Source organism: Equus asinus, chromosome 20, assembly GCF_041296235.1.
Source record: "Equus asinus isolate D_3611 breed Donkey chromosome 20, EquAss-T2T_v2, whole genome shotgun sequence".
NCBI classification, from domain to species: Eukaryota; Metazoa; Chordata; class Mammalia; order Perissodactyla; family Equidae; genus Equus; species Equus asinus.
The window spans coordinates 101,788,511-101,802,968 of NC_091809.1; the positions used below are offsets into that span (position 1 = coordinate 101,788,511).

The window sequence follows — 14,458 nt, forward strand, 5'->3', positions numbered from 1 at the left end:
CAAGGGCAGGTGCCAAGCCTCGTTTTTCCTAGCTGTCCTTGTAGCTGAACCGAGCTAAGACGCCCACTCCTTCAGTGCAGGCCACAGGCGGGCGCGGGGCGTGCAGGTGCGGGGCTCCTACCCAGCCCTCCTGCAGCCCGAGGGTGGGACGAATCTATTTTCTGTTTTGTATGAGGAAATAGAGCCCCACATGGTGTAAGTGACTTGCCCAAGACCGCGTAAGCGGAGAATGGCAGAAGTTTTAATTAACATTCATTCACTCATTATACGTAAAACGTTGGCTGGGAGGCTTTGCATGCTTTTTCTCATTTAATCCTCCTGACAATGCTGTGAAGCAGGTACCCTTATTTCCTCCATTTCACATATGAGGAAACTGAGGTAAAGTAAGAGATTTTGCAAGCTCATCTAGCTATGAAGTAGCCAAGTCCGGACATGCTCTCAGTGGATGGTGGGTGACCTTGGGATAACAGCCTGATCCTGGGCTGCCCGAAGCAGGAAGGACAGGTGCACACCCACCTGGGCGAGCTGCGCGCACAGTCGACCTGGGGCTGGAAGCGCCCTGGGGGCGGAGCCTTTGGCTCGCGGTTCCCTCTAGCAATCCCCGAGCGAGAAGGTCCCGCCCCCAGCCAAGGAGAGGGCAGGGATTGGCTCTCCCGAGGCCGATTGACGGCGCAGGGCGCGAGTGGGGGCCGCGGCGGGGGCGGGGCCGCGAGCAGGAAGTGGGAGTGGAGGCGCTCGAGGCGGGCTGGTGCCGGGCTGTGGCCGCCACTTTGCCGAGTCGCCGTTGCCACCGGGGAGATGGAGGGGCCGGGGCTGGGCTCGCAGGTGAGTGCGGCCGGGAGCGCGCAAGCGGCCGTGGGGAGAGCGAGGGCGTGGGGGTGAGGCAGCTCCCGGAGGGGCCTCCGCGGGCAGAGGGGCCTGGACCGGGGAGGGGAATCCTGGAAACATCGAGAATGATCCCGGGATTCTCTCCGAGGCGACCGGGATGGAAAGGCGAGGACAGCACCACGGGCCCTGCAGCCTCCACCCGCGGGCGGGGCGCCCCGTGCCTGGCAGGGACGCGTGGGGCCCGGGGGAGGAGGGCGGCCCTTCCTGGGAGAGGTGTCAGGTGACACACCTGAGTAGGACCAGCCCGTCTTGACCTTGGCCTGGACTCTGGGAGGTTCTGTTGATTTCTTTTCAGCTCAGGCGCCTGGGCTCTGGCCTCCGCCCCGCCGAGCCCTGTTTTAGTCTTGTTCCCACATCCTTGCTTACTCCTTGAAAGGGTTGAGGCTGTTTAGGCTGGAGAAAGCGGGTGGAAAGGGAGGTACGCCTTAGCGATCTGCAAAATCCCGAAGGAGTCTATTGTGTGGAGGAGGTCTTAGCAGAAGCCAGGTGTAGTTCCAGAGAACAGGACGGGCCAGTGCGAGAAGTTACAGGGGTACACGTTAGCTCCAAGAGAAAAGGAATTTTGTCCTTTTTGCTTATGGCCTTTTCCCAATGCCTAGAGTACTGACTGGTTTATTGTAGCTGTTCCCCTTATGTTTGTTGAATAAATGAAGAATATCCAGGTTCAGCCAACATTTATTGGGTGCTTAGCGTATGCCAGATGCTTTTGTCTGCATTATTTTATTCCAGAATTGAAGCATCCTTGGGAAAGTGATGTTATCCTCGTTTACAGATGAGAAAACGGAAGCTGTCTCCAGATGGAGCCAGTTAGGTAGATTTTCTGTTCCTAGTGGGACTCAGGCAGGTTGAGATGATTGGATTAGCTGGCCTCTAAAACAAAGCCTTTCCGATCTTGAGAGTGTTTCGCACGCTCCCCCTTTCCCTTCCTTCTTTCAGCAGTCACCCGTGTGGGCAAGTTGTCAGGTGTTCTCTTTAGGTGCTCCTGCATTTTGACAGGAAAAAAATGTTTTGCAAGCAGACTGGATTTTATGAAAGGGTGTAGAATCTTCACATGGAAACTATGTCTCATTTTCTTTCTCAGAGAGTCTCAAGGAAAAGTTGGTGGGAGTGATTATCTTAATTACTGCTACTCATTTACAAAAGCCTTCAAGAGTTTAAAGTGCACTTCCTCCTGCTGTAAGGAAGACAGCTCTGCCCCAGTTCCAAGACAGGAGGGAGAGGATGATTCAGCGGTTGGAATTAACAGGGCAAAGTAGAGAGATCACTGTTGTTGTTAATAATAATTGCTGTTAAATTTTTCAGTAATAATGTAAAGATCTTACCTGTATATGGTCCTCTGCAGTTTGCAAAATACTTCCACATTCTTGATCCTCACTGTGACCGTGTAAGGTGGGGAAGGATTATTATTCCAGTTTAGAGATTAGAACTGAGGCTCAAAAATTGGAGTCATTTGTTAAAGGTCAAAATAGCTGCTAAGTGACAGAGCCAAGACTTCATTCGTTATTGTTCTAGGCGCTGGAGATACATCAGTGAACAGAACAGACAAAAACGTTCCTGTGCTGGGTGAGCTTGGTTCTCATTCCAGCTTCAGTCTTGATGGATTCTTGCCGGAAATTGCCCTTACCATCTGGCCCCCGGTTTCCTCTCTGACTGCATTTTTTACTACTTTCTTGCTTGCTCAATCAACCCCAGTCATGCTGGCCTCGAGGCTGTGTAACTTACCATTTGCTCTGTCTGGAATCCTCTTTTCTTACAGACCCACAGGGCTTATTCCCCCCCACCCCCTTGAAGGTCTTGACAGATGTCACCGCAGTGTGGCAGGCCACTAGCAGCCACATTCCCTACCTCACCTTCTTCCTTGCTTTGTGTTTCTCCTCAGCGTTAAATACCATTTAACAAACTTCTTTGTCTTGTTGGTTGTCTGCTTCCCTCCATTGAGCATGGATGCTATGAGGGTGGTGGTTTTATCTGTAGTGTGCCCTCCTGTGTGCCTGGTATCTAGGACAGTGCCCAGCACTGGTGGGTACTCTGTAAATAATTGTCCAATGAATGAACTTGGAAACTTAACTCTGGTACTTCTGTTAATGTCATGAAAAATCTTAATGACTGGCTGTCAGATCTCCCTGTTTCTTTTTGTTTTATTTACTAACCTGACAGGGTAGTGATCCTCATCAGAGTTTGAGTACGGTTTTCTAGATCTTGGTTTTCTCTTAAATTAATGTCCACTGTCACTTCAACAGTACCTACTTACTATTTAGAAAAATAATTTGACTTTTGATGTCTCCATGTGAGAAATATCCTAGTTATCCGTTAACTATGTTCCAGTTATCGCTGTGTAACAGACCACCCCAAGCATAGTGGTATCAGCCAGCCATCGTCACGCTCGTGGACTGCGCATCGGGAATTTGGATAGGGCACAGCAGGATGGTTTGTTTCTCTCTGCTGTGTCCGGAGCCTCTGCTAGAAAGACTCGTAAGCTGGGGTGACTCGATGGCTGGGGCTGGTATCGTCTGGTGGTGTCTTCACTCACGTATCTGGCAGTTGATACTGACTTTCAGCAGGAACACCTACGTGTGGCCTGGGCCTCTGCACAGCATGGTGGCTGGGTTCCACAAGTGAGCATCTCAAGAGACAGAAAGAGGAAGCTGTCTAAGGCCTGGGTCTGCAAACTGGTGGAGCATCACTTCTGTGGTATTATGTTAGTGAATCAGTCACGGAGCTCAGCTTGGAGAGGAAGGGGCATAGACTCTCTCCTCTTGCTGGAGAAGTAGCAAAGAATTTGGGGGCTTTGTTGTAAAAATCACCACAGATGTATCCATATCTCTCTTATAGTTTTCATAATATCTTATTCTGCTTTTTTTCCCTCAGTGGAGGAGAGTGTTCAGCTAGCAACATGTCTCTTTCTTAGTATCCCTTTTCCCCCCCTTTTTGGGATTTTGTCTGCTGTGTTCACTGCCACATCCCTGTGTCTAGAACAGTGCCTGGCGCATAGTATGCATTCAGTAAATATCTGATGAGTGAATGAATGGAGTATAGCAGGAGTCAGGTCATATGCATCTTTTATCCCTAATTACCTGGTGATTGGCACCCAGTAGGTGTTCTTTACATTTCCCTGAATGAATTATCAATGAAGACTCTTATGAGTTTGCTGGTTCATGAGGATTTGCGTAGTCTATTCTCTTTCCTTCACAGTGTAGGCAGCTGTGTAGCAGTTAAGCTTGCACTGCCATAAAGGATGTTTATGTGGTGAAGTCTCTGCCAGTGCACATGTCAGTAATGACCGTGGTGACAGCCCCTCTTAGAACCAAACAACGTGGACTTGGAGGGAATTTTGTAGCTCTGTTGACCTGCTCCTTTCATCTTACAAATGTGGGAACTGAAGCCAAAAGTAGGGTGGATGAGTAGCCACCATAGTGCCAGTGACATGAAACCTGAGACTTTGGCCCTGTTCTCAAGGAGTTTACATTCCAGCATGGTAAAAATGAAACAACTAGAGAACACTTAAAAAATTTTTTTTGATAGCTAGAAAGTAGTTTCTAAGAAGGAATTGGTATCATGACATAAACTTTGCTTTAATCTTTGTGGTGGGAATAGGTTATTTTCCTTAACCGTTTTTATGTGACTCTCTCCAAAGTTGACCTCCCCCCCGCAGGTCCTCCTCTCCCCTGTGGCTCTTCTGGTAGGATATGGGGAGGCAGCGGCGTCCGGAGTGAAGGAGGTCACTTGCGGCTGTGGTCTGTGAGCGTTTTGATCACTCACTGCTCCGTAAAACAGTTTTGAGCTTGCACCTCTTGAATAAAACCCCACTACAATGTGAACAGTAGGATCCAAAATTTTCGTTTTTGTAACCTGTTGTGTATTGTGAGATGAGCAGAATGACGAGTGGAGCCTGACCAGGAACTCGGGGCTCCAGCTGCCCCATCAGGTCATCCCATGCTGCCCCACTTGTCGCAGTTGATCCCTCTAACTTAATGTGTTAATGTGTCATGTGGTTGGCTGGGACTTAAGAAGTTCAGCTCCCCTCTATTTGATGTACGTGAGGGCCGGGGACAGAGCCAATCAGCATATTCATATTGTTGTGGGGCGTGTTATTGTAAGATTTGACAGCATGTTTCTAAATCATATTCCTTCATTAATAGCTCAATGTATACTCATGGTAAGGCTTTGAATTAAAGATAGTAGATATAAATCTGCCTCAAATCAGCATTTTTGAAGATTTTGAATTTTTTTGGCGAGAGGCTGGGTTTTTGTTGGGTCAGATTAGATTGTCTTTGTTTTCGCTTGGTGTGACTAATGAAGAGCGCCTGCTGTGAATGAGGTGTCAGCTCTGCCATTTTCTTGTTTGCTGGTACTTATGCTCTTATTATCATCTCCATTCAGGCTTCTGTGTAGGAATCAGTTTAAGCTACTTGCTCATTTTGGAAGGGGTAACTTGGCTAAAATTTGATACTGTAACTTGAAAATTACGTAACCTGATGTCTACTGTAATATGCCGAAGGTCGCACCGTCAGCCCCTCTGGGTTGTGGCACTTTTCCTCTCCCTCCAGGCTGCCTTGTAAACAGACTGTAAGGAGTGACCTGCTTGATGTACAGATCAAGTGAGGCCGCCACTGCTAAAAATTAGTAACGTGTAAAGAGCCAAATTTGTAAATTTTTGTGGTTTTCCCTTTTTTTTAAAAAAAAAAGATAAAAGTGATTATAATAGAAGGTTTAACATTTTTTCCCATTACCTAATGGGTCACTGCGTGTGTGGCCTTGAGTGCACTTGCCTCACTTTGGAGACCATTGACTTTGAAAACAGGCTTTGAGTTTACATAATCATATTTAGGTTTTACTCTGATCTGGAATTAGGCAAAAAACGAGGATGTGAACAGAAGGTACCTCCTGTTCTCTAGTCTTTACTGCCCATTTTTGACATTTAAGCACATACTGCCTTCCATTATCCCTTTAGTCTGTCTCTGACTTATCTGCCCTGTTAGACTTCACCTCCTGGAGGATAGACACCCATGTCTTCTGTGACCGTAACATAATGCTTTGTACATCATAAATACACAGTAATTAATTGCTGAATAAATAAATGCTCCTAATTGTGGATGTTCTTTACACTGAATCGTGTGATCCTCCTCAACTTTGTACATGAAAAATAAGGCTGATGTTCTTAGGGCATTACGAGAAGCAACAAATTTATATCTGTAGAATGAGTCAATTTTCTGTGATGAAAAATCCGTATATAAATAAAGGGTTGATCTCCCTAACATACAAATGGAGACAGATACACATCAACTAGAAAAACAGTAGACTATGAAAAGGTACTCCACAAAAGAGAAAATATGAGAGCCAATAAACGTGAAACGAAAAAACTCTCAGATTCCTTACAACTAGGGGCATGCAAATGAAAAACAAGATGCCACTTTTTAGCCATCAGATTGGCAAGATTGTAAAAAGATTGATAACATTCAGTTCTCGGGAGGTTTGTAGGGAAAAAGAACGCTTACATACTTGCCGTTGGGAGTGTGAATCGGGGAACAGTAATTGGTCAGTATCTATTTATGTTTAAAATGTATTTTTTTTGACCCAGCAGTCCTACCTTGGGGAATCAATGCTATAGAACACACAGAATGTTAATTATAGGGTTATTTATAGAAGCAAAGGTTGAAATCAACCTGCATCTCTGACAAGAGGGAAATGGTTGAATACATTATGCTAGATCTGTACAGTAGAAGGATAGCCCGCTATTGCTGACCTGCAGGGCTGTACGTGATGTATTGTTAGGTGAGACAAGCAAGTTGACAAATAATTACATAATGTGTGTTTTGTCAAATACAGAAGAAGAAAATGATAAAAACTTATATGTATGTATACTGTATGCGTGTGTATACATAATGAGGAAGAATACACCAAACTGTTAATAGCATCTCAGGTGGTACAGGATTAGAGGGGAAAGAGTCCAGATTGTTAACCCTTTATTCACTTCTGTATGACTAGAATCTTTAAAATGAATATGAATCATTTTATAATTTTAAAATTCCAGTAAAAAATTAAGTTTAATTAAAAAGTAGACTAATTTCTATCCATCTTAGCTGTACTTTTTGTTACCTCTGCTATTTTTTGACACTCCAGAAATTCTGAGTATAGTTCAACTCTTTCCTTAAACTCTTGTCTTCCTCTAATTGGATATGATTATAATTATTGTGACGTGATGAAAACAATCCTAGTGTTCTTATTTATGTTTTAATCTGCCTGTCTTTATTTTTAGCTCTGTGAGAGTGTAAGTGTGTGTAAAATAAGTGTCAAGTAGTGAGGTTGATTTACCAGGTAAATCAGAACTTACCTGTTCAGAAGAGCGTCTGCAGTTCTGGTTCTGGGTAAGATGGAGTAAGCACACTCCACCCTGTGTGTTCCACTGCGTACGCTGGGCAGAATGCAAGTGGGAGTTCTTTAAGGATTCTGGAAAGTAAATAGTAGTGGGTGGATTGGGGAGGAAGACCAGAATTCAAAAAACCACTGAACCAGGAGCAGAATTCCCCTTTAATGCATCTGGGTTGTTCCCTGCCCTCTCCCCAGGCCTGGAGGAGAGCATCAGTGCAGACAGAGAACACTCCAGGAGTGCTGCTTCAGGCTCAGGGAGCAGGAAGGAGGTGCCAGCACAGGCACCTGGACTGTGAGAGAGGAGAGCTTCCTGTCTTGACAGAGGACTTCTGGTCCCAAGAGAGTAGTTCTTAGAAGTGACACCAAAAGGATGATTCATGAAAGAAAATAACTGATAAATTGCATTTCATCCAAATTAAAAACTTTTACTTTGTGAAAGAGGCTTTTAAGAAATGGGAAGGTAAGCTACAGATTGGGAGCAAATATTTGCAAACCACATATCTGACAAAGGATTTGTATCTAGAATATATAATATAAAAAACTCTTAAAACTTAGTAAAAAAACAGCCCAGTTAAAAAATGGGTAAAAGACTTGGACACCAAAGAAGATACACAGATGGCAAATAAGCACATGAGAAGATGATCAGTCTCTTTAGCCATTAGGAATATACAAATTAAGACATGGTGCGATCATACTATGCATTTACTATACTGACAATACCAAGAGCTGGTGAGGATGCAGAGCATTGAAACTCTCATAAGTTGCATGTCTCAACGCAAAGTAGTACAGCCCCTCTGGAAAATAGTTTGGCAATTTCTTATAAATTTAACATATACTTACCTCATGGTCAAGTAGCAATTCTGATTCCAATTACAGTGTGGGGAGGAGTTTTTCCCACATCACCAAGCTATTCTCCAACACCAGCTACCTGGAGATAGCGTCATATTCCACAGGGTAAAGTCTCAGTCCCACGAGACTGCCCTCCACTTCAGACACCAGTCTTGAGTCCCCGTTGTCACCTGTACTTCCGACCTTTTTGTTGTTAATGCTCTCAAGTCGATTCCGACTCCTAGCGACCATATGTACAGCAGAGCGAAACCCTCCTGGTCTATTTGTGCCATCCTCTCCCTCCCAGCACTGTATCAGACAATGCTCCGCCTCTATTCATGGCCAGTTTTCATGGCCAGTTTTTTTGGAAGTGGTTGGCCGGGTCCTTCTTCCTAGTCTGTCATGGTCTGGAAGCTCTGCTGGAACCTGTCCACCATGGGTGACCCTGCTGGTATGTGAAATACCGGGGGCATAGCTTTCAGCATCACAGTGACATGCAGCCCCCACAGCGTGGCAATGGACAGACAGGTGATGGGATTCTCTGGGAAATGAACCCAACCCGTGAGCGCTGAATCTTAACCCGTAGATCACCATGCCTCTGACCTACTAGCTATAAATCAGAGGTTCCCATGACCCTCTCGTTGGGTTCCATTAATTTACTAGAGCAGTTCATGGAACTCAGGAAACCAGTTTACTCACTAATATTACCAGTCTGTTTAAAAGGTTCTAACTCAGGAACAGCCAGATGAAGAGATGCCTAGGGCAAAGTATGGGGGAAGGGCGTGGAGCTTTCATGGTCTCCCCGAGCATACTTCCCTTCCCAAATCTCCACGTATTCACCAGTCTGGAAGCTCTTTGAACACTGTCTTTTGGGTTTGTGTGGAGGCTCCATTACATGGGCATGATTGATGAAATCATTGGCCATTGATGACTGATTCAACCTCCAGCCCTCTCCGCTCCCCGGAGGTCAGGGGGCTGGGACTGAAAGTTCCAATCCTCTAGTCAAGTGGTCGGTTCTCCTGGCAACCAGCCCCTATCCTTATGTGCTTTCCAAGTCTCGTCATTAACATAATGAGACACTTTTATGACTCTCATCTCTTGGGAAATTCCAACCGTTTTAGGAGCTGTGTGTATGAAACAGTCAAGACTAAATATGTATTTCTTGTAAATCACAATGACACATCACGCAATCTCACTCTTAAAGAAGCGAAAATGTGTTCACACGAAAGCTTGTACATGAATGTTTATGGCAGCTCTATTTGTAATTGCCCAAAGCTGGAAACAGCCCACATGGATTGTTTGAATGGATAAACTGAAACATTCATATAATGGAATACTATACAGCAGGGAAGGAACTGTTAATAACCTGCAACAACTTGGATGAATCTCAGAAGCTTATGATGAGTGAAAGAAGCCAGTCTTAGAAGATTATATACTGTATAATTCCATTATATGACTTTATGGGAAAGATAAAACTAGAGAGGAAGAACAGGTCAGTGGTTGCCTGGCGATGGGGTGGAGGTAGGGTGTGACTGCACAGGAATATCCCAAGGGAGCGTTTTGAGGTGGTGTAGCTGTTCTGTATCCTGATCGTGGTGGTGGTGGTGTGACTCTACGAATGTGTTAAAATTCATGCAACTATAAACCAAAAAAGCAATTTTCCTGTAAGTTAACTTTTTTGAAAAAGGCGTTTGCCCCTTCACAGTAACCCATTGAGGGGATATGAACTTATTTCAGTAAAACTATAATTTCTTAAACCTTTTTTGGAACTCCTGGAGAGTTGACTTAGGCACATGATTTCAAATATCTTCAATTTCCTATTCTTAATGTTTTCATCCTTTGAGGATGATTTTTCTTCCCAACAGTGAAAAGTTGTTCAGAGAGACAGGTCTGGTGAATGAGGTGTATGAATGCTACTCGTTTATTTTTAAATCCATTTTAATAGCTTGTGTCTTTAGAGGTATTTGTGTGCTTCATCTAGGTTGTTGAATTTGGACGTGAAGATGTTCACAATATTCCCGTATTATCCTTTTCATGTTTGTAGAATCTTGTAGTGATGTCACCTTTTTAAAATCTATTTGTCATTGACATCTTTTTTCTTATCAGTCTGACTAGACGTTTATCGACTTTATTTATTTATTTATTTATTTTTATTTTTAAATTTTTTTTAAAGATTTTATTTTTTTCCTTTTTCTCCCCAAAGCCCCCCGGTACATAGTTGTATATTCTTCATTGTGGGTCCTTCCAGTTGTGGCATGTGGGATGCTGCCTCAGCGTGGTTTGATGAGCAGTGCCATGTCCGCACCCAGGATCCGAACCAACGAAACACTGGGCCGCCTGCAGCAGAGTGCACAGACTTAACCACTTGGCCACGGGGCCAGCCCCTTATTTATTTTTTTAAAGATTTTATTTTTTTCCTTTTTCTCCCCAAAGCCCCCCAGTACATAGTTGTATATTCTTCGTTGTGGGTCCTTCTAGCTGTGGCATGTGGGACGCCACCTCAGCGTGGTTTGATGAGCAGTGCCATGTCCACGCCCAGGACTCGAACCAACGAAACACTGGGCCGCCTGCAGCAGAGCGCATGAACTTAACCATTCGGCCACGGGGCCAGCCCCTGATTTATTCTTTCCAAATAACCAGCTTTTGGTTTCAGTGATTTTCTGCATTGTTTTCCTTTTTATATTTCATGGATTTCTTCTGTCTTTATTGTTTCCTTCATTCTATGTACTGTGGGTTTAATTTTCTTTCTCTAGATTCTTAGGGTGAAAGCTTAGATCATTTGTTTTAAACTGTTCTTTTTTCCTATTATAAGCATTTAAAGCTAAAACTTGACTCTCAACACTGCTTGGGCTGCGTCCTACACATTTTGTTACATGATGTTTTCATTTTCATTCAGTTCAAAGTATTTTCTAACTTTTCTTTGTTTTCTTCTGTGACCTGTGGGTTATTTAGAAATGTGTTGTTTAGTTTCCAAATATTTCAGAATTTTCCATGTATCCTTTGGTTATTGATTTCTAATTTAATTCCATTGTGGTCAGAGAACATGCTTTGTGTGAGTTCAGTCAACTTAAACTTGTTGAGACTTGTTTTATGGCTCAACATGTCGTCTGTCTTGGTGAGTATTCCATATACACATGAAAAGAGTATTCTCCTATTGTTGGGTAGAGTTTTATGAAAATGTCAGTTGGATCAAGTTGGTGGATAGTGTTCTTGAAGTCTTCCCTATCCTTTTCTGATTCCTCTCCTTTTCCCTATTCAGTATGGTTTTCTGTTTACTCATTTTATCAGTTACTGAAAGAAAGTTGAAATAGCCAACTATAAATGTGAATCTTTCTATTTTTTTCTCAGTTCCATCAGTTCTTGCTTCATGAATTTTAAAGTTCCTTTTGGGCGCAAACACATTTAAGATCAGTATGTCTTCTTGATGAATTGCCTCTTTAATATTATGAAATGTTCCTCTTCATCTCTGCAAGTATTTCTTGTGCTGATGGCTACTTTTATATTCACATAGCCACTACGTTCCTTATGCTTATTGCTTTTGCATAGTATACGCTTTTCTGTCCTTTTACTTTTAACCCATGTATGTTTTTATATTTAAAGTGGATTTCTTGTGGACAGCATATAGTTGTAGTTTTTGAAAATCCAATCTAACAATCTCTGTCTTTCATTTGTTTTTTATGTTATTTTTTGAATATTTGCATTTAGCATAATAATCAGTTTGGTTAGGTGTAAATATATCATCTTGGATATTTTCCTTTTTCTTCTCTGTTCATTTTTTTTTCTACTTTTCCTGTCTTTTAAAAAAATATTGAGTGTCTTTTAAGTATTTTATTTTATCTCTGCTATTGGCTTATCACTTACACGCACCTCTTTACCTTATTTATTTAGAAGTTGCTCTTGGGATAGCGTTATCCACTTTAACTTATCACTGGCTCCCTGCAAATACTGTTAGAGCATCTCTTAAACAGTGTAGCTCCCTTTCTCTGCTATGACCAAGAAATTAATAAATGAGGAAAGTCTGTTATGTTTACCATGTAGTTCTGGCCTCTTTATTCCTTTGTACTGATCCAGATTTCCATCTGTTATTATTTTCCTTTAGCCTGAAGAACTTCTTTTCTCATTTCTTGTAGTATAAGTCTGCTGGCAATTTTCCCAGCTTTTGTTTGTCTGAAAAAGTTTATATTTTACCCCCTTTTTTCAAGAACATTTTTGCTGGTGTTTCCATATTTACAGTTTTTTCTTTCGGCTCCTTAAAACTGTTGTTCTTTTGGCTTCCGGCTTGTGCTCACTGATGAGAAGTCTGAGTTCATTTGTGTCTTTGTTGTTTTGAATAATGTTTCTTTTTCCTTATGCTGCTTTTAAGATTATCTCTTTTTTTTGTTTTTTAGTGATTTGGTTATGATATGCCTTGGTGTAAGATTTTGAGGTTTATCCTGCTTGGGTTTGTTGAGCTGTAATTTTCACCAAATTTGGAAGATTTGGGGCTATTGTTTATTCAGATATTAAAAAATATTTCCTCCTCTCCTGGGACTCCAGTTATACATATTTAACAACTTGATTCATTAGAGGGTATCCTTAGCGTGTGTCTGCCACAACCCCCCAAAGCAGAGGCCTGCTGACCTTCCTACTGTGTCAGTAGCCATGACCTTCCACCTACTGCAAGTAACAAGTCCATTTGTGCCTTCGCAGATGACCTTTGTTTTATGACAAAATATGTATTTGGAATTTTCTAATATTAAGCAGCTAATTCTAGTGACAGAATTAAGATGAAAATCTTCCCTAGGATACACACCTCTAATACTCAAAAAAAATTCTAATTAATAATATAGATATTGTTGATAGTAGCAGATGCTTCATTGTGTAATTGAATGTGACATTAATTCTCTTACTATGCCTGGTCAAATTCTCTTGCTCTTCAGTGCAGGAATCACAGCCATGGCCCCCACCTGCCAGGATTTGGTCGACATGGAGTCTGTGCACATGAAAACAAAGATCTTGCCAAGGCGAGAGAAGCTCTTCCTCTTCTAGAGGACTCTAGTAACTGTGACATTGTAAAGGCTACTCAGTAAGTCTTCCCACGCACTATTTTATGCTCGTGTTCTGCTGAATTGTGATAAAGTGCGTGCAGTGCACCTGAGCTGTTTGTTACCAGGCTCTCCCACTAGGTTGGGAGCAGCTTCTTTGCAAAAGCCTGTCTTTTTCATCTTTGTAGCCCCAGTGCTTTTGCACAGTTCATGTCTTGTGTTAGGTGCCCAATAAATGCTGAGTGAATGAATGATTTAAAATAACATTAAAACTGGACTCTGAGTTTGAAACACAAATCTGAGTCTTTTAAAATGTACTACAACCTAAATATGTAGATGGGGTGGAAAAATATCACCTCACACATTTATGGATCATCTAAACGTTTATGTACTTATTGAGTACTTTCTATCTACCTGTTGTACTGGGTGCATTAGAAACAAGGCAGTGAAGTAGAAATAGGTTTTCTGACCACTTGAAACTTATGGTGGTTTGTTTTGCTTGCACTAAAAATGGAAGTATGTTTTGAAAGTTTTTCCTAAAGATCTCCATATGTGAGTATTTGCATTAAGTTATTTCTAACATTTTCATCCTCATGGATCTGGTTGATTATCGACATCCACCCCACTTTTTGCCATTGAACATATTTTAAAATTTATTGCCTATCGGATTACATTAATTAGTAATCCATTTTCTTAGTAAGCAAGTATAAATCTGCCCATCACATCTTCTAATCAGAATGAAAGGAACTAATGGTACCACACTAACTTGATGTAATTTCTGTCAAAAGCAAAGATGTTTACTGATTAATTAGCCTGTTTGGCCTTAATGTAGACTAATGTGTTATTAGGTTAGTTAAAAAATAATTGACAATTATTTGAGTATTCTAATTAGTAATTTATCTGAACTCCAGAGGTCCTGGGAACCGCTACTTTGGCTGATGTTATTTGATATTGTTTATATTATTATATGTATGTGAAGAGGAGAGTGTTCTTAAGGTAAATTTTGCTTTAATTAGAATGGAAACATTTAAATGTTTCTCTGCTACCCGTAAAGCTCTCTTATGATAAATGTGAGAAATTAGGCTGCATTTGCAGGGAATCTCAGTAAAAACTCACATTTTTATATCTTTGCTAACATTTCCTTTAGGTCTTAGACTGACTCAAGTGGTTGTGGAAATATGTTTAGATAGTATTTGGGAAGGGCAAAAGAGAGCTAGGATGTGTGTGTATGTTTCCTAAACCACCAAAAATTCTAATTAGTGTCTACTCTTATTATATTTCTCAAATAAAGGCAATTTCTTTTCCAGTAAAATGTTGAAGTTGACATTTAAAAGATGGAGGATATACAT

The 14,458-nt window shown here is 42.0% G+C and overlaps 1 protein-coding gene across 3 annotated transcripts in view; it reads left to right on the plus strand.

Annotated features, from left to right (window-relative positions):
- The first annotated feature begins 668 nt into the window (after positions 1-668).
- The window catches only part of ZDHHC13 (zinc finger DHHC-type palmitoyltransferase 13), a 46,800-nt gene continuing 33,010 nt past the window's right edge, over positions 669-14,458 (plus strand). The window contains exons 1-2 of one of the 3 annotated variants that reach the window (XM_014863255.3): positions 669-825; positions 13,005-13,150. In XM_014863255.3, coding sequence (XP_014718741.2) covers positions 799-825; positions 13,005-13,150 — 173 coding nt within the window. In that variant the 5' untranslated portion in view covers positions 669-798. The remainder of the gene's footprint in view (positions 826-13,004; positions 13,151-14,458) is intronic. The other 2 variants (XM_014863256.3, XM_044752310.2) reach the window with 2 other exon arrangements.